The sequence below is a fragment of the Pogoniulus pusillus genome, chromosome 11, assembly GCF_015220805.1.
Source record: "Pogoniulus pusillus isolate bPogPus1 chromosome 11, bPogPus1.pri, whole genome shotgun sequence".
NCBI lineage: Eukaryota > Metazoa > Chordata > Aves > Piciformes > Lybiidae > Pogoniulus > Pogoniulus pusillus.
The window spans coordinates 4,208,612-4,233,848 of record NC_087274.1 but is presented as its reverse complement, the minus strand read 5'-3'; the positions used below and the strand labels follow the sequence as shown (position 1 = coordinate 4,233,848).

Here is a 25,237-nt window from a genome sequence, read left to right as displayed (position 1 = left end):
CATTTTCGGGTTTTATTAGAGCTTCCCACTATGAATAGAAGATGTTTTCCTCCCCCTCCCCCAAAAAAACATGATGAAGTTGAAATTATTCCCCTGCTGCCTTTGCAGTGCCACTCATCTGCTCTGTGTCCTAGGGAAGATCTGCCATCAACCTCACTCCAAGCTAGTGTTCTTTTGAAGCTCTGTGCCTTCATCCTTCCTCCCCCAAAATCAATCATCTTCACAGTGGCAGGTTTTAAACTGGGTAGCAGGGGAATATCACAGATGCTCAAAGGCCCACACGCTGCAGAGGGGGATTAATCCAGCCACATAGACGTGTCCACATGGAATCTGCCTCATGGAGATGGTATTGCATGTAGCTCTTTTTTCCAAGAGTCCTGCGGTGCACATCAAGTGATGTAGGACCAATGACTTCAGCGCTCACATGAGGCTTACTCATCTAATGAGGGGGTTCGCAGGCGCTGCCCCTGCCTTTCTGTGCGCTGTTGATGTTAACTGCGCTGCCTCCGGAACATTTGTCCTTTAGTGGCTGGCTCCGAGGTGTACTTTGTTTACCTCTCCCACGCCAGTAACTTTGACCCCACGAAGTAGCGGCGGCAATAATCCCATGAATGAAGTTGTTCTGCGCACGGATGCGGCAAGCTTGAGGCGCACACTCGGCAAAGAGGGGAAACCAGACCCCCGCCAGCACCACGGAGGCAGCTGGGCCATCCTCAGACCTCCCCGTTCCTGCCCCTCGCCCGGCTCTTCCCAGACGCTTGTCGCAGCGCCTCCCGCCGTAGCGCAGCGGGTAGCCATCGATCCCCCCCCAGATGTGCTCCCCCCCCCCGCCAACATCTGCCCGGGCTCGTCTGATGCAACCACAACATCACCACGTGGCCACGCGCCGCTGCTGCCCGCCGCCAGCCAATCGCAGCCCGCTCCGCTCAGCCCGCGGGCGGGGCCCGCCCGCCTTGCCCACGCCGATAGGCTAATCTGAGAGCCCATCTGGGCGCGGGGCGGGCTCTCCGGCGGGGCAGCGGCCAATGGGAAGCGGTTCCGCCCCGGCTGCCGCCAGCGCCGCGGAGCGGGCCGGGCCCGGCGCGGGGGAGGCGCCGCCGCCGCGGGGGCCGGAGCGGGCCGAGCCGCCGCGCCCGCTCCATGGAGGCCGCGGCCGAGGCCTCGGGGGGCCCCGCGGTCCTCAGCTGCTTCTCCTACAACCAGGACTGCACGTAAGCGGGGCGGGCGCCGCGGGGAGGGGGGCGATGGCTGCGGGGCGGCAGCAGCAGCAGCCGCGCCGCCAGGGCCGGGCGGCGCTGGCCCGGGTCCACCGAGCCCCACGGGCCGGAGCGGGACCGGGCCCGTAGCCCACATGGGGCATGGCAGCTCAGAGAGGGGCTGGACCTACAAGGACGAGCCCCGTGAGACCCTCAGACGCACACAGGGGTCCAGGTTCGCGGGCCCTGGGCGGGGCCGTTCTGCCGCAGCCCGAACGAGGATGGCCCGGGCGGGTCCCTTGAGCCCGCAGGGCCCTACCCTGTTAAGGGGCCCTTGGCTCTCGGTAGACATCTTCAGATGCTGCCAGATCTGGGCTCTGGGAGACCAAAGGAGGCAGCAGATCCGTTTCCTTTTCTCCCGCGTCTCTGTTTTAACACCTCCTGCAAAACTGGGGAAGCGTTTTTGGCCGTTGGGAGAAGCGACTTGCTCTGGGGGCTTTGTCCACTGACCACTTGTAGGTGGCACAGTTGCCAAGAGCCCCACACAGGCTCTCGGGGAGCAGCCTGGCTCGAAGCACCACCAGCACCTCAAGACCGAGGTTTCCCCGGCGCCACTCACCCCCCCGGGTTCCCACCTTCAAAGCCAATCATTTAAGAACCGTTTCCAAGAGGGAAAACAAACATCCTGGAGCAGTGAACCACAGAGTGTCTGGCTCGGGGGGAGCCAAGATTATCCCAGCTGACGGGGAACAAGATAAGCCTCGCAGATACGGGTCTCACACCTGGAACACCGTTTCCTTTTCAGCGCTGCTTTGCATGTGCTGCCTCTCAACACAAGCGGCTTTGATGGGTGGCCCTGTGCTGCTGCCCGAACCTGCTGGCCACAGCCAGCACAAGCACTGGCTGTAGGCATTCTGGGCTAGCTGTTAAGACCTAGGTGTTGCTGCTTTCTATATCTGGAGCCGATCAGAGACAGTACTTAGCATGACTGTGCCTGCTGCCTTTAGCAGTGGGAGCAAAGCTTCCACAGCTCACACCAAGTCACTGTGCCAACGTAGATGGATCAGCTCCTGCCTTAGGAAACAGTCTCCTTTTGTGTCCCAGAGGTCTTGCCTGCAGCCTCTTGGCTCTCAGATGTGTCTGTTCATTCCTCCAGCAGCCACACACCATACTAATGGATGAGTTTACCATCTCACAAGAAACCTTGACTTCTGTAGGCTTCAATTGCCTCAAATGGAAACCTGGATTCTTTAGGTTGAGAATGGAAACAAACTGAATTACCCCTTCATAGGTCACTGTACCAAGAGCTACTCATTTCTTTAGGTTGAGAGTGGGAACAAACTGAGTTATCCCTTCACAGGTCACTGTACCAAGAGCTACTCATTTCTTTAGGTTGAGAGTGGGAACAAACTGAGTTATCCCTTCATAGGTCACTGTACCAAGAGCTACTCATTTCTTTAGGTTGAGAGTGGGAACAAACTGAGTTATCCCTTCATAGGTCACTGTACCAAGAGCTACTCATTTCTTTAGGTTGAGAGTGGGAACAAACTGAGTTATCCCTTCACAGGTCACTGTACCAAGAGCTACTCATTGCTTTAGGTTGAGAGTGGGAACGAACTGAGTTATCCCTTCACAGGTCACTGTACCAAGAGCTACTCATTTGTTTAGGTTGAGAGTGGGAACAAACTGAGTTATCCCTTCACAGGTCACTGTACCAAGAGCTACTCATTTCCTCTGTCTGTAGGAATCTTAAGATCTGAACTTCACAGCTTCTTGTCTCCTCTTTGCAGCTCCCTGGCAATTGGAACTACAACTGGATACAGGCTTTTCTCCTTAAGTTCTGTGGAGCAACTGGACCAGGTCCATGAAAGCAGTAAGTCTCCTGTTTGACCGTGGCAGAATATTGACCAACAGACTTGACCTGTGGTACTGCCCTGCAGTCTGCCTTTAGGGGCTGGTTCTGCTGGCATCTGTGCCCACAGCAGGAGAGGAACAGCTCTGGTTGTTGCCCTGTGCATAGCAACCTTTAGGGAGAGCTACAGCCCTGGAGAAGCCTCTGAACAGTCAGCAGCACTTTAACAAAGGTTAAGGGCTCCCACAAGCTTGGAGGCCAACTTCTTTTTCTCTGCTCTCAGTCTGACAGCAGCACTTTGTCCTGCAAACCAGCATTAAGGTAGTTTGCCATGAGCAGGCTTCTGATAGGCAGAAGGCTGCAGACTCCCAGCACAGATGCTGGAGTGCTTGCAAGCTTTTAGTCCAATGTGGTATTTACAAGCAAGATGTTTTTAACAGGTTTTCCATGTAAGAAGGTCATTCACAGCAGGCTCTCAGCTATTAGCTGTGCTCAGAGCAGCATGCAATGTGCTTAACAGCCCAAAACAAGTCAGGCCTCGTGGAGCACATACTCCAGTCTGGTTCAGGCCACTGCCAGTAGTGTTTCAGCTGAGGTACACCTCACAGCTGTGATATGCTAGTGTCTCTCCACTGGCTGTAGAAGGAGCCTCTAGAGTCAGACACAGCTGCATCATCTGGCACAAAGTCCAGGCTTCTTTCCTCTTTGTCTTACAGAGGAGCTGAGCTGCTATACAGCAGCAAGCCATAGCCTTAGTTTGGATTGCCCCTGGAGTCAGGCCACAGAAAAACAGCTCCTTGCTGGTCACATACTCAAGGTGATGAGCTGAGACATGAGCAATCCTTGTACCTGCAGCACAGCCCAAGCATTGAGCACCATTCAGGGCTACCTATGCTAGAAGTCATAGTCTCTGATTACTTAAGTAGAGATCCACCAGCACCATTTGAATGGTGCCTTCTCAACACAACCAAAGACTCTACAGACATCCCAAACACGATCTCAGCAAGCACACCACGCTGCTGTTCACCACAGCCACACTAAAGCTCTTTAGAGACCACAGCCCTGGTGACAGGGAAGGTTTAAACAGGCCAGCCTGCCCTAAGGAGGCTGGGAGTAACCAGACACCATGCTGGATAAACAGTTACATACTCACTCATACATGTTCACCCCCTCCAGGAAAGTCCCTGACCAAGTTGGGTGAGCTCCTCCTTATAGCCCCTTCCCAAGGATTAGCTTCAGCTGGAGAGGCACAACGGCTTTAAATTCTGCCTTCAGGGGAAGGTCCATTAACCCCTTTCTGCTCTGCCTTAAATGCTTCGTGTGGGGTCTGAGAAGTGTTTGATAAAAGCAGATCTTAGCACTGAGCCTTACAACCTGATTGGTTGAGTCTTGTTGCTGCAATCGAAGCAGCCCTAAGCCAAGCTGAAGCCTCTGCCTTGCTTCCCTTTCTGTACCCAGATGAAATCCCAGATGTTTACATCGTGGAGCGTCTGTTCTCCAGCAGCCTTGTGGTCGTGGTCAGTCATGCCAAGCCACAGCAAATGAATGTCTACCACTTCAAGAAGGGGACAGAGATCTGCAACTACAGCTATTCCAGTAACATTCTGTCCATCCGGCTGAACCGTCAGGTGAGAGGCTGGGGAAGGGCTTAGCCAGAGCTGGCCCTCTCTGTCGCTTTGCTGGTGGTGCCTTTCCAGCTGGGCCCCCTCTGCCAAAGCAACAGCAGCCTGGGTGGGCTTGCAGAAAGACTGTGAAGTGGGACTGGAGGGGTCAGTACCTGTGCTGTCCTACCAGCTCCATGTCAGGCTTGGTGACCTCTGGCAGAGGAGCAGGGTGGTTGTGGATGTCATCTGCCACAGCTGTTTACTTCAGGAAAATGAAGCTGAGTCCTTGTTTTTGTAGCAGTTACACAAAGGCTTTTTGTTGGCTGCCTTCTTGCCTATTCAGCAGGCAGCTCTGCCAAAAAAACACCTTTTCATCTTCCTCCCTCCCTTGGGTTCCACATCCTGACTTCAGGCCCACCTCTGCCATCTTGGTTGCAAATGAGCCCTTCAAAGTTGGTAACAAACCCCAGGAGTCATCTGAACTCTGTGGATGAGGCAAAAAGCTGCTTCTCAAGTACTGCTAGCAGCCTTATTTTATTTCTGAAGCTATGGAAAACGTTCAGGCCACTTAGAAGAAAGCTTTTAGAGTGTTATTCTCTGAACTGACACAGCCTGATGCTGCCCTCAGCTGTTTTGGAGGATTTTAAGTTGTCCTTTTTGTCCATAATTATTTTCCAAGTGCATGCCATAAGGAGCAGAGGACATTTTACAATCAAGAAATGAGCAGTCTGTGTAATTGTATATAATCAGCCTCTCCTCAGTTAGCAAGTCCTGCAGTAAGGCTCTCCCGTAAGGAAACTCTAGGTTGAGTTTCCAGTAAAGCTCTCTTTGACCAAAAGTTCCTCTACTACAATTAAATCTCTCCAAAATTGTTTTTTTTTTCACTTAAACTTACAATGGAGCTGGCAAAATAAGGATTTCTTTTGAACTGCAGATAGAGTTGTGTGTGTAAAAATAAAGTGGGAGGTTCTGCTTAGCAGATTGGAATCATAGAATCAACCAGGTTGGAAGAGAGCTCCAAGCTCATCCAGTCCAACCTAGCACCCAGCCCTGGCCAGTCAACCAGATCATGGCAAAAAGTGCCTCAGCCAGGCTTGGCTTCAACACCTCCAGGGATGGTGACTCCACCACCTCCCTGGGCAGCCCATTCCAATGCCAATCACTCTCTCTGACAACAACTTCCTCCTAACATCCAGTCTAGACCTGCTCTGGCACAGCTTGAGACTGTGTCCCCTTCTTCTGTTGCTGCTTGCCTGGCAGAAGAGCCCAACCCCACCTGGCTACAACCTCCCTTCAGGTAGTTGCAGACAGCAATGAGCTCTGCCCTGAGCCTCCTCTTCTGCAGGCTGCACACCTCCAGCTCCCTCAGCCTCTCCTCACAGGGCTGTGCTCCAGGCCCCTCCCCAGCTTTGTCACCCTTCTCTGGACACCTTCCAGCACCTCAACATCTCTCTTGAATTGAGGAGCCCAGAACTGGACACAGCACTCAAGGTGTGGCCTGAGCAGTGCTGAGCACAGGGGCAGAATAACCTCCCTTGTCCTGCTGCCCACACTGCTCCTGAGCCAGGCCAGGATGCCACTGGCTCTGCTGCCCACCTGGGCATACTGATGCCTCATCTTCAGCTACTCTCTACCAGTACCCTCAGGTCCCTTTCTTCCTGGCTGCTCTCAGCCACTCTGTCCCCAGCTTGTAGTGCTGCTTGGGGTTGTGTGAGAATAAAATGAATTCAGGCTTTTCCCCACTTGGTGTTCTGGAGAGTGCCTGAAGTTGATGCCTAGCCTGGCACCTGTGTTCCTTGAGTTGAGCTCCCGGGCTGAGCTCATCCTCTGCCTGTAACACAAACACACCTGGAGAGGTGCTGCAGATACTTGGGTAGATAGAAGAGGAATCACTGTTTCAGTCTTCATTCAGGGTTTAAACCGGTGGCAGTCAGGTGCTGTGACACCTGAACTTCTTCCTTGGCTGTCTGTGTGGAAGTTAAATGTGACTGAAAGTGCACAGAAGGCCACATCCATTGTGGCAAACAAAACAGGAGCAGGTCTCAAACAAATGCTGAATGTTTTGATTTGATCTCTTTGAAGCAGTCCTCACTGTGCAAACAGGGCCCTCTGTTGTTGTTGATCCATGGAGATTCTGTGTTCCAAGCTCCATCGTAGCTCTGAAATGTGTTCAGGCAGATGATTTGTCTCCAGGTTCTCCCATAACCTCCCTGGGTCTTCCTTCCCTGCTGCAACCCTGCTGAGCCCTTTGGAGGGGTTTGAAACGTTTCTCTAGCTGTGTCTGTACCCAGCACATTGAAGGCCTCAGCACTCAGCTCTGTTACCTAACCTGGCACCTTCCTTCTGAAGTACTCAAGGAAAGCACTTGGGAGCAGGAACATTTTGTAGAAGGTGCAGTGCAGCAATTGCAGCACCAGGACCTTCTCTGAGGCTCAGTCTGCGAGCACAGCAAGTCCAGGTCTGGTGTCCCCAGCGTAAGAAGGACATAGAACTGTTGGAGTGAGTCCAGAGGAGGGCCACAAAGATGATCCAAGGGCTGGAGAACCTCTGCTATGAGGACAGGCTGAGGGTGTTGATGCTTTTCAGCCTAGAGAAGACTCCAGGAAGACCTTAGAGCTGCTTTCCAGTACCTGGAGGGATCCTCAGTAGCCAAAGGGATCCTACAGAAGGCTGCAGAGGGACTTTTCATAAGGATGTCAAGAGATAGAACAAGGGGGACTGGTTTGAAGCTGAGAGACAGCAGAGTCAGACTGGAGCTTAGGAAGAAGTTCTTCAGTATGAGGGTGGTGAGACTGGAACAGGTTGCCTGGGGAGATTGTGGATGCCTCCTCTCTGGGGGTGTTTCAGGCCAGGTTGAATGAGGCCTTGAGCATCCAAGTCTAGTTGAGAGGCAGCCCTGCCCACGGCAGGGAGGTTGGAGCAAATGATCTCTGAGGTCCCTTCCAACCTAAGCCATTCTCTGATAAACCCCATTCCTCATCCCAGCAGGGTTTGCACTGCCATTAGCATGGGCTACAGAGCTGTGTGGAGGGCAGGAGGCAGAGAACCAGCCTTGTCCCAACCTGTGGGGAGCTTGTTCAGGCCCCCTTTGCCTATTGATCTCCAACTCCCATCACTTGGCTGGATTTTACCTCTGTTGGTGCCAACATCTCTTGTTGCTGCTTTGCCATCATCTGGAAACCTCCCTTCACCTGTACATCAATAGCTGCAGTTCTGGGAAAGCCACGTGGTGGCTTTGCCAGAATCAGCTGTATAAATATTACTGTGATGGTCTCTGCAATTGATGGTTGTTGGTGCAGAAAAGGCAAAGTCTTCCTGGAAATGCAGAATGGCTCTGACACAGCCCCAGATGCTGTGGTTAGCAGGAATAGAAGTGGGAAAGAGTTTGATCCGAGAGCGATGGTGGAGCAGGGCAAGGATTTTCTAATGTGGGTGTTTGAAGTCAGTGACTAAGCTCCACATTTAGATCCTAAATAAGTGGCCTCAATTCTAAAGAGGTGGAGGTTTCCTGTACATGGATTTGGGTGCTCCAACTTCAGGAGCCTGGATGGAGGTTGGCCTTAGATTTTTACTGGGAGGTTTTCAGCACTCCTAAGTCCAGCAAGCGCAGGGCTCCATCTGCGTTAGTGCCAAGTGGAAGTCATGCACTTGGCTGGGCTTAGAAAGCACAGCCCTTCAGAAGATCCAAAGCCTGATGTGTCCCCCCCAAAAAAAACCCTATGCAAACATGCCTCTGTGGTGACACACAGAGATCTGGACCAAGCTGGGACACAAAGCTGAGTGGTCACAGAGATGGTGCCCCCATGCTAAGGTTGCAGCGCTGAGCTTCCTTTTTCCTTTCTGCCTTTTCTTCCCATTGCTCAGCAGCTCCTGTCTTGGCTGGGTGGGTGGGTGGATGTTCCTGACAAGTTCAGTAGAAGAGGTGCAAGCACATGAACTTGGAAAGACCCAACCCATCTACCAAGGTGGTGTAAGTGTGACTGAACAAATGCTTCCCAGCCCAGTTTTACGCAGCTCTGCAGGGCACGCAGAGCAGAGTCTTGCCTGCCGATGGCCAATGGGAAGAGAAACTTTGGCTTGCTGAACAGATGGCTGAGGTTTAGCAGCAGTGGGAGCACCATCACCTAAATGTTCACTTCCAAGTCAGGAAAAAGTCAAGATGTGAAGCACGAAGTCCCATCTGTGGGCATACTGGCAGGCAGGATTGGCAGCCAGGTCTTTGTGATCAAAAAGTAATTGCTATGGAAAGAGCTGCAAAGAAGAGTCAAGCTGCAAGCAAGGCCTCATGGCAGGGTAAAACCCTCCTGTGTCCTCCTGTTCCTGGGGTTTCAGATGTGGAAGAGCAGCTCTCAAGATGAACAGAGAAGTCATGATGTTAGAGCTGTTTTCTCAAGCACAGCTCTCAAAAGCAGAGTTACACAAAACTCAAAAGTTGTCCAGTGAGGAGGGATGGAGAAGCAGAAGAGGTCACATTTGTGTTACGTTTTGGTGTGCAAGAAATTCCTCTTGGGTTCTTCTGACTGAAGATTTGGGTGTCTGAGCTGTGGGAGCAGCAGACAGAGGTACCATGCCCATGCTGGTGAGGTTCTGTGCATGTCCCTTGTGTCCTTTCAGAGGCTGGTTGTATGTCTGGAGGAGTCAATTTACATCCACAACATTAAGGACATGAAGCTTTTGAAGACTATTTTGGACACCCCTCCAAATACAACAGGTAAGTACAGAAAAACTCTGCAACAGGGAGAGATCAGCTCTGCAGGAGCTCTGTAGAGCCTCAAAGCTCATGATTGGATTTAACCCAGGCTGTGGTTTGTGTGTCCTAACTCAGCCAAACTCTTCCCAGTGGTCCCCAGTGACCTGTAAGAGGGAATGGGCATAAACTTGAACATAGGACACTCCATCTAAACTTCTTTACTTGTGGGTGGCAGAGCACTGGAATAGGTTGCCCAGAGGGGTGGTGGAGTCTCCATCTTTGTTGCCCTTCTCTGGACGTGCTCCAGCACCTGAATGTCCTTGTAGTGAGAGGCCCAAAACTGACTGCAGGGTTTGAGGTGCAGCCTCACCAGTGCCTAGTACAGGGGGACAGTCCTTGCCCTGGTCCTGATGGACACACTATTGCTGGCACAGGCCAGATGCTGTTTGCCTTCTTAGCCACTTGGGTGCATTCTGGCTCATCTTCAGCCAGCTGTTGACCAGCACCCCCAGGTCCTTTTCCACCAGGCAGATTTCCAGCCACTGTGCCCCAAGGCTGGAGTGTTCCTGGGGCTGTTGTGATCCGAACGCAGGAGCCAACATTTCACCCTGTTAAACCTCATACCACTGACCTTTGCCTATCGACCCAGACTGTCTAGCTGCCTCTGCAGAGCTTGTGGGCAGCTCCCAAAGTGATCAGCCCTGTGAAGCTCACTCAGGACAGAAAGCAACCAGGCACAGCACCAATTCCCTGCCAGGGAGTTCCCAGGAGCCTGGGCTGCCACCTGATACTATTCCATGTAGGTTGCAAAGCCCAGGGGCAAGGCAGGTGGCTGCAGAGCAGATCCTGGCTGTGCAGCCCAGGGTGAATCTGGCTTTCCTGCTCGTGGCAGAGCAGCTATTTATAGGCACTGAGAGGGAGGCTTGGCCAGGTGCCTGCGGCAGCGCTGCCGTGCCCTGCTCCGATACCCATGCCGGGCTGCGGCATCGCTTCACGGGTGGCTGCTGCTGCCATGCTCACGCATGGCTTGTGAGGCTTTCAAAGGACACTCTTCTGGTGGCTCCCCTGACCTACTTCAGGTCTCAACAGATGGCCTCTCCATGTGGATTAAACACACTAAATACTGCAAATATAATTAAAGTTTAAAACCTTGCCAAGCGAGCCCAGCGGCGGCAGGAAGGGCCAGGGGTAGCCAGGACTGAAGCTGTTCTGCGCTGGGGGCCGAGTGATCAGGTCATGGTTTAAGAGCAGCAGCAATCAGAGCTCAGTAGCCCACGAGCAGGCTGCTGGGGATCACAGGACTTCATACAGGCTTAGTTTTGTTAAGCCCTTTTACTGCAGCAGCTGTCACTGAAATGAGGGGAGTGACAAGTGCTGTGCCACGCGTGCCTCTTCTGTCCTTGCACCATCTGCTTTGATCCCAAGCTTGACCCTGAGGATGGTGTGTCCAGGAGGCTGAGGGGCAGTCCAGCCTCACCACTCTCTGCACAACCCTTTTTGGAGCAAGGATCTGTGCTGGGCAGTGCAGGAGCACATGGCAAGTGTGCCACCACCCTCAGAATGTGTACCCCAGGCAAAGTAATGCCAGCACAGTGAGGACCAGGGTTTGCTAGAGAGCCACCAGCCAGTCACAGTGATATCTCTGGCTGTTCCTGGCCAGAGCCTGGCTCCTAATTCAGCCTCCTCTATGCAGAGCAGAAAAATGCCCATGGTGGGCAAGGCTGCAGTAGCATCTTGTTTGTCATACAGCTTGTGGCAGGGGCAGGGTTGGCACTGAGGAGGTCACAGTGCTTGTGGTGATTTGTGTGGCACGAGGGCACATCTTGGGGATGGCTGCAGAAACCACCTTATGTGGCTCTCCCCAAGCCCCAAATGTGCCTGGACCTGCTGGCCTGGGGTCAAGGCCAGGCTGCTCAGACACAGTAGCACTTTTCCATACTGCTCAAGAAAGCCACCTGTGATGTGACATTCCCAGGGGTGCCATCCTGAGCAGCACTATCTTCTCTCTTCCCTCCCAAGCCTGCCACTGCCTGTGCTAAGCCTGGGCTCTCATCAGGGCTGTGGGTTTGCTGAGAGCAGAGGAGCATCTTCAAAGGCTGCCCGAGTCTCTTGTGATCCTTGCTCTCTGTGTCCCTGAGGTCAGCCCAGTACACTCACAGCTGTGTTTTCCCCTGGCCTGGTTTCCCAGCCGCCTCTCCCAGCCAGGCGCAGAGCAGAGGGAGCAGCTGACTCACACCAGCCGCTCAGAGCTCACTTTGTTTAGCTCCAGCCTGCTCTGCATCCTCTGCTTGCAGAAAGGGCTCTGCTCATCCCCCCACCATGCTGCCTGGGCCTGGACAAGACCATCCTGAAAAGATGAGGTGGTCAGCACGGGCAGAGTCCCTGGGCCTCCCTCCCAGCCCTCCCTCCTTGGGTGCCTTTTAGTTGCTCATGCTTTGCTGCAGCTTCACTCGGTGCCTGCTGATCCCTGGCATGGTGTAAATGCCTCTGATTGATAGGGAGTGGAATCCTGGAGCCCCTGGCTGATCCCGCAGCTCCTGCCTCTGCTGTGCTCTCTTTGTTTAGTTATAAACAGTGACCTAAAAGAGGAGCTTCAGCTGATCCTTCCCTGCTGCTGGCCAGGGCCAGTGTGTCCTGCCCCAGTGGGCTGCACACCATGTGTGTGTGCAGTGTCGCTGTGTGCACGCTGTGTCTCCCTATGAGTGTCTCCCTGTGCGTGTGTGCTGAGTGTGTCCCTCTGTGTGTGTGTGCTCTGAGTGCCTCCCTGTGTGTGTGTGCTCTGAGTGTGTCCCTCTGTGTGTACACTGAGTGTGTCCCTCTGTGTGTGTGTGCTCTGAGTGCCTCCCTGTGCGTGTGTGCTGAGTGTGTCCCTCTGTGTGTGTGTGCTCTGAGTGCCTCCCTGTGTGTACACTGAGTGTGTCCCTCTGTGTGTGTGTGCTCTGAGTGTCTCTCTGTGCGTGTGTGCTGAGTGTGTCCCCCTGTGTGTGTGCTCTGAGTGCCTCCCTGTGTGTACACTGAGTGTGTCCCTCTGTGTGTGTGTGCTCTGAGTGCTTCCCTGTGTGTACACTGAGTGTGTCCCTCTGTGTGTGTGTGCTCTGAGTGCCTCCCTGTGTGTACACTGAGTGTGTCCCTCTGTGTGTGTGTGCTCTGAGTGCCTCCCTGTGTGTACACTGAGTGTGTCCCTCTGTGTGTGTGTGCTCTGAGTGTCCTTGTGTGTACACTGAGTGTGTCCCTCTGTGTGTGTGTGCTCTGAGTGCCTCCCTGTGTGTACACTGAGTGTGTCCCTCTGTGTGTGTGCTCTGAGTGTCCCTGTGTGTACACTGAGTGTGTCCCTCTGTGTGTGTGTGCTCTGAGTGCCTCCCTGTGTGTACACTGAGTGTGTCCCTCTGTGTGTGTGTGCTCTGAGTGCCTCCCTGTGTGTACACTGTGTCCCTCTGTGTGTGTGTGCTCTGAGTCTCCCTGTGTGTGTGCTGTCTCCCTATGTGTGTGCTGAGTGTCCCTCTGTGTGTGCTGTGTCTGTGCGCTCTGAGTGTCCCTGTGTGTGCTGTGTATGCTGTCCCTCTGTGTGTGTGCACTGTGAGTGTACCTCTGAGTGTCCCTGAGTGTGTGCTGTGTCCCTGAGTGTACACTGTCCCTCTGTGTGTGTGCACTGTGAGCGTACCTCTGAGTGTGTGCTGTGAGCATCCCTGAGTGTGTGCTGCGAGCGTCCCTGAGTGTACACTCTGAATGTCCCTGGGCACGTAGGCAGATGTCCTCTGTCCAAGGGTCCTGCCAGCATCCCCAGCTGCCTTTAACCTCATGGCTTCTTCCGCACGTGGGACGTGATGGGGCCAGGAAGCTCAGGTCGTGCTGGAGCCTTAAGTCAGAGTTAGGAGGGCTGTGAGCACGCAGCCGTGGTGCAGGAAGTGAGTGCGAGCCTGTTCTGTATGACAGGATTCACCAGGATGGGTCCTCAGCCAGCAGCAGAACTGAGTGGCAGGAAGCGATGCTCTTTTCCGAGGTCACCTGGGGGACGGGCGGATGAACATCCCCACACGCACATCCATCCATCCATCCCTGTCTCATCCTGGAGTTCCTGCTCACTTTGAAAGGGCTTCTTGGGAACCTCTGTGCTCACGTTAGCATGAAACCAGATGGCTTTTATGGGGGAGAATTCTCCCTGTGGTTGAAATTCAGCTAGGTTGAAGTTCCCTGTCAGCCAGAACGGTGGCATTTGCTTTGTCATTCTCTGCTTCCCTTTTCTGTTCAGAGGAGGAGGAAATGGTGGTGCCCAGCCCCACAGCCACTGCCTTGCTGTGCCAGCCTTTACATGCTAGGCTTCACACCAGGGCATATCTGGGCTGTGCTGCTCATCTGAGCTTCTAACCCAGCACCTGCACTCTGCACACATCTGGGGGTGCCCAGCTGTGCCCGAGTCGGTCTTAGCCCTGACACCGAGATAGTCCTTGCTGTGTTTCCTGCACTTCTTCCCTCCTCAAAGGAGATGATTTGGGCAGAGGAGCCAAGAGCATGCCCAGGAGCAGGACCCGGGCTCCGTTTGGGGCGGCCGGGAGCCGTAACTGTCCCGTACCAGCAGGTGTCCCCACGGCCGAGCCATCGCCAGCTCCCCTCCAGCCCGCACCCAGTGCCAGACTGCCCCAAAATGAGACAGAGCCTGAACCCCCTGCCGTGTGCACGGCCACGTTTCTGCTTTCAGTCCTCCACCAACAAACAACCTCAGCCGTGTCCTGCTCTCCTTGCCAGGCCTGTGTGCTCTCTCCATCAACCACGCCAACTCCTACTTGGCTTACCCCGGCAGCGCCAGCAGCGGCGAGATCTCGCTTTACGACGGAAACACTTTGGTAAGCGCCCAGCTCGCCCCATTGGAGACTGCAAACAAACAGAGCCGCAGCACAGCCCGCGGGGCCCTTGGGGAGGGTGAACAAATGCACTCCACCAAGCTAGACTGCAGGAGGATTGCCTGGGGAGGCACCAGCCCCAGCCCCCTTGTTTGGATGCCGCATGAAGCAGCCAGCCTCGTGGAGAGCAGGAGATCCATCTGCCAGTAGGGGATACTCAGGGAAACGTGAGCCATTGCCCCAGAGCCCCCAGGATGCTGCCACACCGACACAGAGTGCCTGTAGGGAGGTCCCTATAGGAGCTCCAGCAGCGTATCCCATGGGAGTGGTGTGACCAAGGTGGCTCAGGGAGGGTTGGAGGTGCTGCAGGCACAGCACAGGACCTGCAGCAGCAGCTTTGCCACGCTGGGGGCTGGAAGGGATGCTGGACCCAAAGTCACAGAGAGGGCGAGGTGTCCAAAGTCCCCTCAGGAAATCTGTCCCTGGCTGGGAGCAGGGTGATGATTATCTGCTGTTTATGCCAGGGCTTTGGGTTACATAAGGCTGTGGCTCTGTACGTGCAGCGGGAGCTGAGGATCTGCAGCAGGGGAGGAGCAGAGCACAAGGGGAAAACTCGCTGCTGCTGTCAGAGGTAGCAGCGAGGGCCTGGGCTGCCTGCAGGCACCAGGGCGCTGTCGCTGCAGCAGGATTTGCGGCACAGGCCAGGGGGTGGCAGGGCTGCCAGCTCTGTCTCTGCTCAGAGAGGGCACACCTGCGATCCCACAACCTGGAGACGTGAGGAGCTGAGGACCTCTGCCCCTGCAATGAGTCTTCTGTAATCACAGTGGCCATAGTAGGTGTGGAGTGAGCTGAAGGTAGGGCAAAGATAATGAGTGCTAAGGGTGTTGAAGAGATACCGTAAGTGTGATAGGATCCCATGAACCCATATCAGCAGGCCTGGATAGGGTGTGAGACAGGCAGTGCCCTGCCCTTACACAGCCCAGGGAACAGCATGTCCCTGAACTCATCTCATCTTCTGCCCTGCAGAAAACAGCCTGCACCATTCCTGCCCACGATGGACCTCTGGCTGCCCTCACCTTCAACTCCACTGGCTCCAAGCTGGCAAGTGCTTCTGAAAAAGTGAGTGAGCACCCTCCCTGCTGCCTGAGTCCTCTGCCCATGGCTGGCTGGGGAGCATCAACTGTCTGGAGCATGGAGAGTGGGACCTCTGAGCTGGGCGTTCCTAATCACAGCCAACAGAGGAGAGGCACTCTGACTTGCAAGAAGCCAGTGTATCGTGTTCAGATTGACCCTGGCTGGCAAACAGGAGGGGCCTTTTCATGTCCAGAGTTTCCTGGGTGTGTCAGAGAAGGGCTCTCTGTCCTGCTCCTGATCCTTCATGATCTTTCCATTTGCATGTTTTGCAGGGCACAGTCATTCGTGTCTTTTCCATCCCTGGGGGGCAAAAGCTCTATGAGTTCCGGCGAGGGATGAAAAGGTCAGTCCCTTCTTCTGTGGGTGACAAGCACACAGAGGGCTCCCAGAGCACTAATGTAAACAGAGGGACAGGGACAACGTCAGATCCTGGTGACTTTGGCATCTTTAGCAGAAAGAAAACAAGAGTGAACGTATCAGATAGAAATGTCACTGTGCCAGGCGAGCCACGCCGTGCCCAGCTGCCTCCAGCAAGTTCACTGATTCAGTGCAGTGTGTCACAGAGCAGAGAACAGGGCTAGACTGAGTCCACTCACTCTGTCCTTCTCCTCTTTCTTACTTGAAATAATGAAGTCCCCAAAGTTATCAACCCAACTCTTGCCCTCTCAGAGGAGGTGCCTGCAAGGAGCCAAGTCATTTGTGCAAAGCTCAGGTCTCAATGGGTTGTTGCAGCCTTTCTGCAGGCTTCCTCAACTCTACAGAAGCTCCGTTCCTGACTTGTCCTTCTTCCCCAGCTCTGGTCTGCCTGTGGTTTTGCACCCACCTCTGCAAGTACAGAGGTGCTGCTGTGACTGAGGTGCTCTGCCCCTGCTGAACCTCCACAGGAGGAGCTGCCATATGTATCCCACTCTCCAGCACTTTGGATATCCTCCCTGGCATCTGCAGTACCAGAAGCTTTAGCTGCTGTAGCAAGGCCAGCACAGATGTTCACTCCACAGGCTGCTCTGTGAGCAAGGACATTTCCACCTCTTTGGCTGTTTGTGACTTGCTCGAGGCTACCGCTACTGAGCAAAGGGGTTAGTGCTTCTCAGTCAGCCCACAGGCTCTGCAGCAGCCAGGCAGGGTGCTCCTTGCTATGTGTGGGTTTCCTTCCTCCTCATCCTCTTCTCTGTCAGCAAATCCAAGCAGTGCCCTGAGTGCTGTGCCATGAAGTGACCCGTCCTGTCTTTGCTTGGCCCCAGGTATGTGAACATCAGCTCCCTGGTGTTCAGCATGGATTCCCAGTTCCTCTGTGCTTCCAGCAACACCGAGACTGTGCACGTCTTTAAACTGGAGCATCTCACTGACAGGTGAGGGCTTGGCCTGAGCTAACCTGCCTGCTCGGGGGCTGTCTCTGCCTTTACACTCTGGCCTCCTATTTCCTCACCACATACTCTCCACGAGCAATACCAGCTGCAAACTCTTCGACTTTTGTGTCCTGAGAGACTCACTCCTTGAAAGAGCTGCACGCTACATCCCTGCTGTCAGCTTCTTCCCTGCTGTCAGCTTCACTCCCTGCCTGCTCTGGGTTTATTTAGCTGCCACTGTCACCTGTCTCCTTCCTGTGTGTCCAGCTAGACTGGTGCACAATGTGTGCAGGTCCTGCAAAGCCTTTGTGCCTCCAAAATCAGGGTTGTTTTGTCTGTTCCTGGTATATTTTGTCACGCTGACTGTGATAGCCCCACTGATGCTGCTTTCTGACCCTCTCAGCCGGCCAGAGGAGCCTCCAACCTGGAGTGGTTACATGGGGAAGATGTTCCAGGCTGCTACCAACTACCTCCCAGCTCAGGTGTCGGGCATGATGAGCCAGGATCGAGCCTTTGCCACTGTCCGCCTGAACATCTCTGGACAAAGGAACATCTGTGCCCTCTCCACGTGCGTACTGACACCTGTGTCCCCTCTGCCACACCAGCCTGTGGGCAGGCAGCACTATCTCTGCAGAACACCACCAGAGTGGCTGCTTATCTTGTGCCCTTGGAGCATGCAGCATGCTGTGTGCAGTAGCTCTGTGTGGGTGCAGATGTGTTGGGACTCTCCTCATGCTTTTCTCATTAGGATTCAGAAGCTGCCTCGACTGCTGGTGACTACATCAGATGGACATCTCTACATCTATAACTTGGACCCACAAGATGGAGGAGAGTGTGTCTTAATTAAGAAACACAGGTGATTATAGCTCCAGACACATCTGACACACAGGTTGATCTCTTTGCAAACTAAGGGAAATGTCACCTGAAAGCACTAAACACTGGAGCAGGAACATTAGAAGTGACTTAGTGATTTTAGCTGCCTGATCTAAGAGATGTGGGTGGAAACCACGTCAGCAGGCAGGGACATGGAGCTCCTTGCAGAGGACATCAGAGAAATCTCTGCTGTGAAGGCAGTTGTGGGACAGCTCAGCTTAGGCAGCAGGGGAGAGCAGGCTGTGCCTTAGGAGGTGCCTCCAGCAGCGGAACGCTGACTGCTTCCATGGCAGGGAGAGCAAAGCAGCTTCTCTGGGCATGAGTGGGTGCTAGAAAGCTGACTTTGGGGCTAGGCTGGTGTGGAGTGACAGGGAGCTAGCCTAAACAAAACCCCACAGAGAATGCAAGCCTGCAGGCACGTGGGGCCAGAGCGGAGTCTGCCTGCTGCTGGTCAAGTTTGTATGCAAATTGGATTCAACGCATAACCCCCACGCACACTTCTGGGCTGCTTGGCTCCAGTTGTGAAGCCTTTGGGGTGGGGTGTGATGTAACATGTGCTGTAAGCTGGGAGGTGGCTGACAGCCAGGAAAATGCCAGCAGTTTTTGGAAAAGCCACAAAACAAAAGCACTTCAAAGCTGCGCTGTCCAGCGTGCTCCGGCCGCCCCGCCGCCTTCAGACACCGCTGACGCCCGGCCCCGAGCAGCCCTCCTGCTTTCCGTGTGGGCTCCTCTGAGCAGCAGAGGACTGAAAAGGGCCCTTGGGTCATGAGTTATGTTACATCATACTCTATCTCTGCTCAAACTCCATCCTAAACTAGCCAGGGCTGCTTTTCCCATCTAGTCCGCTCCTGTTGGGAGCCCTTTGGAGCCCCCTCTGTGATTAGAAACACTGTTTGCCTTTGTAACCTAAAGCTTTTGTGGTCAGTCTGGTCCCTTCTATTCTCATGCCAGCATTGTCCTCTAGCTGAAGTAGTCCTTTCCCTATCTTCTGCTTCCCCCCATGCTTTACTGGTGGAGCACAATGCCCCTCTCTGCAGTGCTGTTAGGGCTGCAGGCAATGCCTGGACACGGTGATGCGCTTCAAGGAGACGTGGATGCATGTGCTTGTTTTAGCCAGTGCTGGGGGAGGAGCAGTGGGGATCAGAACTAACTCTTCTCCTCTCTTTTGCTCCTGTGCAGTTTGCTTGGCTCAGGAAAGATGGAGGAGAACAAAGAAAACAACCTTCAGCCTCCTTTACCTCAATCTTACGCAGCAACTGTAGCCAGACAAAGTACAGTGCCTTCAACTTCAACCATGCCAGGTAAGCACCACCTCTGCCCTCCCTCAGAGAGAGATCAGAAAGCCACCTGGGGCAAAGTGGAAAGCCTCCCCATTTCCAGAAGTTGAACCAGAAACAGCACTTGTGCAATGCAGGACTCCCCAAAACTAGACCAGGCATTTTCTCCTCTGCTTCCTGGGACCTCTTGCCAGTGCTGCCCCTGCTCCTGCAAAGCCATGCCACAAACAGGCCTGTTGGCAGCTGCATCTGAGCTTCAGAGTCTGTCAGGCAGAAGTTGCTCCAGGCTGGTTTCCAGAAGTTGAAACCACAGGTGTAGAAGTCAGATCCTGCTGGTTTTGTGGCAAGATCCCTGCAGAGCCTCCAAAACCCGTTACACCTGACCCTGCCAAAGCCAGCACTGCATTCTGCAGAAGACTGGTGACTGTCATGTTCTCTTCCTGAGTCTAAAGCTCCACATCCAAATAAGGATCTTAATCTGAAATTGTTGCTTGCATTCTTGGTGGGAGGATGAAGCCTTCTGCCACAGGAGCCAGCCATGCAGTCCCTGGTGACATGTGCAGTTCAGGTGTCCACAGAGATCCCTTCCTCTTCCGCAGTCCCCCGGAGCTCTGCCATAAAGCCAGGGAAGGCAGCTCCGTGCTGAGAAGGTGATGAGCAGTGTGTGCACTGTTTGCATGCAGCCTCCTTCCACCCACCCACCCACCCATCCATCCATCCACAATGAGTTGTGTTTTCCCTTGGGCAGGTTATTCAGAGGACGGTGGTGCCCTGCGAGGAGAGGTGATCCCAGAGCACGAGTTTGCAACTGGACCAGTGTGTCTTGATGACGAGAATGAGTTTCCTCCTGTGAGCATTCGGGACCCCTAACACTGAGAAGAAAATATTAACCTCTTGCAGAAGAGTTACTGCTGTCCCCAGCTTGTCCCTGCTCACTGTGAAGCTTGAAATAACTAATGAAGTTATAGGGACAGTGCCAGGAACAGTAGCCCAGAAATGGCAGCTAGGGATGGGGCAAAGGTGACCAAACCTAATCACTAGAGATGGATCTGAACAGAGCAGTGGAATGCAGCTGCAGAGTGATGTTCAGATCCTCATCTGACCTTTGTGCCTTGCACAGGTTTCTAGTAGTAAGCAGGATGCAGCTTTAATTTGAACAATGCCATCTGGGAGAAATAAAAGCTTCCTGCTCCCTGTTGCATTTACAGTTGCATTAGTGTGTGGAATGCAGCTAGGATATACCTGAACCTTCCCAGTCTCTTCATTTCCAAGCTAACTGGAAAGGAAACTTCCCTTTTCCAAGTAGAAAGATGAAAAGCAAAGCAGAGATTGAAACCAGTTTCTGACTTTGATGTGGCACTTTCTCAGTTACTGGCTGGTTAAAATCTAACTGAAGCCTGGCAGTGTCTCTCCCTCCTCCTTTTCCTATGCACACAGTTACTGTGTCAAGTATCTCAGCCCTGAAGGGACAGATGCTGGGACCATGCTATGATCTGGTTGTAAGCAGATGTCCTCATAGCAGCAATGCATTAACACAGCAGAATATTGTAATGGATTTCCAGTTGTAGACTTGGCAGCCCTTGAATCCCTTGCTCCATTTTCACATGTCCTGATGGTGGAGTTTTGCCTACGAAAGGAGAAGGTTCAGAACTCTTCTTAGGATCCCAGGAGTTGTTCCAGATGCTAAGGCTGACCTCTGTGAGGCACTTTGCTGTAACTGGTACAAGGTGTTACTCAGATAAAAGATTATTGGCTTGATGATGGTCATCATCCCTTTGTAACAACACTGCCTAGACCCAGCTCAAAGTGCATAAACCTCAGATCAGTGCTCTTTGGTACCTGTAACATAACCAAGAACTGGGCTTGTCTAGTGGCCTGATCCTGTTACTCAAGAAGCAGCAGCAAAGCCAGAGAGGAATCCTTTGCTTCCTTCTGATGAACCTGCTCTGGAGCACGTGGTGTGGCAGATGGCAGCAAGCAGGGATCACACTGCTCCTGCATGAGCCTTCCTGCTGGGGCTGTGCTATAAAAGCAGCCCCAGATACCTGTGGTCCAACAGCAGGAACTTGATAAGCGAACTTTTATCTGTCACAGTCCTGAGCCGTAATTAACCTGACAGAGCATCTTAACCTGTGTAGCCTTAGGGAGGAGGTGGTGTGGGAGGGAGGGCACTTCCCTAAAATACTCCCTGCTATGGTGGCTTAGCAATTGAGAGAAAGTCTCTTCTCAGCTGGGTTTTGGGCTTGCCCCTCTGTTGCTAACGTGTTCAGCATCTGGCCTGCCAGCGGCACAGGCTCCCGCTGGGCGAGTGCGTACGGAGGGTCGAGAGGATGTTTTGATGCTCTTGAATTTCTCTGAACTTTGCTGTTTTCTCAGAGCTGAGATCTTCTGCTTCAGTGACGTGTTCAGAGTGGGGATGGGGGGTTGGGTTTCAGGCATCAGTCATTTCTGTGCAGAGAAGGAAGGAGAGCAAACCTGACCTTATCCAAGAAAAATGTTTTGACAGCATTCTGCTTTGCGGAAACATGGGAAGGGTTTTGTTTGTTTTCCAGTGTGCAACAAAAAAGACGTTTTAAAAACCTCAAAACTTGTGACAAAATGGAATATTCACCCACAGCCCATGCCACGAGGATGGCTTTGAACTTAAGACATGCTTCTGCAGAAACAGCAGCGCTCAAGCCCAGCAGTTCTTCTCCGTTTGGAAACGTCTCGCCTGCCCCTGACCTCGAGCAAGACTTCAGAGGCTCAGCTGCTAAGAGTGAGGAAAAGCAGCTTCAGTCTAACATGGGATCTGTTGAGATTGGTGAAAACTGCTTCTTGGTTAAACAAGAGAAGGGACAGATCAGAGAAGAGATGAGAAGCCCAAGGAGGGCTCATAAAAAGGCCTCGACGAGAGCAAACGTGGATGTTGCTACTGATTGTGCCAGGCCTGCTGAAGGATCCTGCAGCAAGAACTATAGAATCAGTCAGGGTTGGGACCACAAGGAGCAGCCAGTTCCAACTCCCCTGTCATGGGCAGGGACACCCTACCCTAGATTAGTCTGGCCACAGCCTAAGCCAGCCTGGCTCAGGGATGGGGCCTCAACCACCTCCCTGGGCAACCCATTCCAGCCTCTCACCACTCTCATGCTCAACAACTTCCTCCTCATCTCCAGGCTGAATCTCCCCACCTCCAGCTTTGCTTTATGCCCCCCAGTCCTCTGACTTCCTGAGAGCCTAAAAAAGTCCCTCCCCAGCTCTTTTGGAGGCCCCCTTCAGATCCTGAAAGGCCACAAGAAAGTCACCTCAGAGCCTCCTCTTCTGCAGACTGAGCAGCCCCAACTCTTTCAGTCTGTGCTCATAGCAGAGCTGCTGCAGCCCTCTGAGCATCTTCGTGGCAAGAGGTCAAGCAAGTTCAGCTCCATCTTTTCCTTGCAGGGGTGGGGTGGATTAAGTGCTGTCAGGTCTGCTGTTGATCTCACACAGGAAGGACTCAGACATTATTGAGATGGACAGGAGCCTAAAGCCTCAGTGCTGGGAGAAGCTCTGTGGCCTTTGCTCTGTGTGGTCAGAAGGTGTTGTGGGGTGGGAAGAGCCACCTCAGCTCTGGCTGCTGGTGGTTGTGGTGGCTATGTCTGTTTTCTGGTCACCTGCCACTTCTCTGTGGGTTTGTCAGTGTCAGTCAGGTTTCCAGTGGTGTCAGCAGCTGTTGGTGTGTGCTTTGGGACAGGTAGGGCACCACTCAGCCAGCTCCACTTTTGGGAGCCACCATGGTCAGAAGAGTTGTGGGGTAGTGCTGTGAGGTTTGCTGAAGCCTTACAGGGTTCAGCAAGCAAGGTGGCCTGTGCAGACCTGAGGAGCACAACCAGAGGGTGTCAGAAGTGCTGGGATTCAGCAGGAAAGGTGATTGCTCCCAGCAGGCTGCTCAGTGCTTTTCCAGGTGTAGGTGATCCGTTCTGCATTTGGCCAAACACTGAAACTTGTCAGCTTCAAAGCAGGGTTGCTGTGAAGGCTTTATCAGGAGAACCATTTCATTAAGCCAGGCTGGATGGCATACAGCAGCTCAGCTCCTCAGGGATGACTTCCCCTCATGGACACAAGACAGTCTTCAGAAACATCCCTTCCACAGCCAGTTTTGGCTTCCTCCAAAACTGCCTGAGCATCAAAGGATGCTGCTGCCCAGGGCTCCTGCCTGCAGCCTTGGTGACAGGCTGGAAGGGAAACCCCTCCAGATGTCAGCAGCAGCCACCAGCAGCTCCTCTGCCGCTCCCATTCCTGCCCTGCTCCCTGGAAGGACAGACATGAGGACAAGCTCCAGCAGCCACTCTTCACAGCACAGCATCCCCATCCTGGCTGCACTGCTGTCTGCAGAGGACCTCGACATGGGGTCTGCTGCATCCCCACTGCTCCAAGCCATGATCTTCGTGGAAGTAGCCAGGTTGCAGATGAATTTTTGGCTCCATGGGACCAGGATTTGCCCAGGCTCCTCCATGCTGTTTGCTGGAAGGTGTTCCACTTGTTCTGTTGCACCAAAATGTGACCCTGATGGGTTTTTTTCTTCAACAGCTGCTGTTAGCAGAGATGTTGCAGGGAAGCTCTTCACTGATCATGTTTCACAGGGGTTGAGCAAGTTTGGCAGAGCCCAACTGGCTGCTTCTTCCTCATGGCAGCTCCTGCTCTGGTAGCTCAGACAGGCATTTTGGGCAGCTGGGACTCACAGGATTAAGCTCAGCTTATCAGTGCATTATCTGAGGTCCCTTGGGAAACGTGGAAGCTGGTGCCAATGATTGTGCTTCAACACTGGACAAGTGATGGTCCTGAAGCCTGTGGAGAGATGGATGCTGGGAGGAGGAGCTGGCACAGACCCTCCTGCAGCTGTGGCTGTGGGGATCACATCTGTACTGCTGGGAGACACTGGTCACATCTGGCAAGGCTGGAGCTGATACAGGGAGATCTGTGCCTTGGTTTGTGTCTGCTTCAGGAGCTGCAGCATCCCCACAGCCTCATCCAGGAGCATGTGTACATCTTACCCCAGAGTCTCCAGCTTCATCCTGAGACTGTGAAGTGGGTCAGGGTCCTCACTGCTGCTGGTTCTTTGCTCCTGCTTTGCTCTTTCACTCCAAGCTTTTGCTGAATCTTGGCCTAAGGCTTCCTCTCATCTATCCAGTCTAACACGTAAGTGATTAACTCTGGCCTCCAGATTTAACTCCAGATGCATCTGGAGACCCCAGAGGGGGTTGGTGATGTATGGCACACACTTTTGCCTTCCTACCAAGCCAGGAGGTAAACTTTCTTGGGAGAACCTAGGAAAAACAAGGGGATTCAAACTCTGCAAGCCTGGCAGTGCAGAACCCAGTGCCAGCTTTCATTTCCCACTGTACCAGGAGGTGAATTTGCTTGGGAGGACTTAGCAAAACAAGGAGATTCAAACTCCTGCAAGCCTGGCAGTGCTGAACCCACTGCCAGCTTTCATTTCCCACTGTACCAGGAGGTGAATTTGCTTGGGAGGACTTAGCAAAACAAGGAGATTCAAACTCCTGCAAGCCTGGCAGTGCTGAACCCAGTGCCAGCTTTCATTTCCCACTGTACCAGGAGGTGAATTTGCTTGGGAGGACTTAGCAAAAACTCCTGCCAGCCTGGCAGTGCTGAACCCAATGCCAGCTTAGAGGCAAAGCCACACTTATCACCAAGCCAGATGGTTCCTGTTCCCAGGACCGTCAATTTGGGGAGGGAGAAGAGTAAATAAAATGAGAGAGGGGAAAAAAAGCACTCAGAGCTCTGCCTTTGAATGGAAAAATCAAACCACTCCCAGGTGTGTAAAACCCAAGTTGCCACAGAGCCTGTTGCTGGGAAAAGTAAGGCCCTGCTTCTGTTTTGCTTTTGGTAGATAATCTTGTGCCGTGGAGCTCAGCCGGGCAAAGCGAAGAGGTCATGAGGAGAAGCCAAACAGCCACGCATAGGACAGCTGCTGGGAAGTGCTTTGGAAAAACCAGGAGTTGGAATTTCGAAGAACAGGATTTGGGAATCCCCAAGACAAAAGAGAGGGGGAGGGGAAATGAATAATCAATCAATCCATCCAAGGTGGGCCACTGCTTTTTCCTACAGCTTTAAGAGACTCCCTGGCCTGACTCCCCCTCTCGTTTGAGTTGGTGTCTGTGTACTGTATGCACATTGCTCTGTTGGAAGAGTTTTTAGGTGGTAGAACCAGAGTGTAAATGCTAATTTAATCAGATTTGTATGTACCCAGAATTTTATATACCCCCAAGCTGTCCCTTTTCTAATTTAATGCTGGTTTCTGTGTATAAATGTACTTCTAGGAAGAGAGATTCACAGCTGAGGTCTTTGTACAGTCCATACAGCCCTGCTCTTTCACCCCAGTGAGACTAGAGGAGATGCCATTTGCTGTGTTTCAAAGGCAGAATAAAAGTCACACAGTCTGTCCCTGGCA

General features: G+C 53.3%; 1 protein-coding gene across 2 annotated transcripts; it reads left to right on the top strand.

Moving 5' to 3' along the window:
* Positions 1 to 1,092: 1,092 nt before the first annotated feature.
* WIPI1 (WD repeat domain, phosphoinositide interacting 1) lies at positions 1,093 to 25,237 on the top strand. Of its 2 annotated transcripts, XR_010303937.1 has the most exons (14): positions 1,093 to 1,211; positions 2,987 to 3,069; positions 4,507 to 4,676; positions 9,267 to 9,363; positions 14,086 to 14,183; positions 15,207 to 15,299; positions 15,587 to 15,657; positions 16,556 to 16,663; positions 17,064 to 17,228; positions 17,409 to 17,516; positions 18,713 to 18,834; positions 19,559 to 19,659; positions 21,363 to 21,568; positions 24,677 to 24,701. XR_010303937.1 is itself a non-coding variant. In XM_064150645.1 (13 exons), the coding sequence occupies exons 1-13, from the start codon at positions 1,141 to 1,143 to the stop codon at positions 24,722 to 24,724; spliced, it is 1,335 nt and encodes a 444-aa protein (XP_064006715.1). In that variant the 5' UTR covers positions 1,093 to 1,140; the 3' UTR covers positions 24,725 to 25,237. The 2 variants fall into 2 exon arrangements, 1 of the variants encoding a protein (XP_064006715.1); XM_064150645.1 differs by lacking the exon at positions 21,363 to 21,568 and having other exon boundaries at positions 24,677 to 25,237.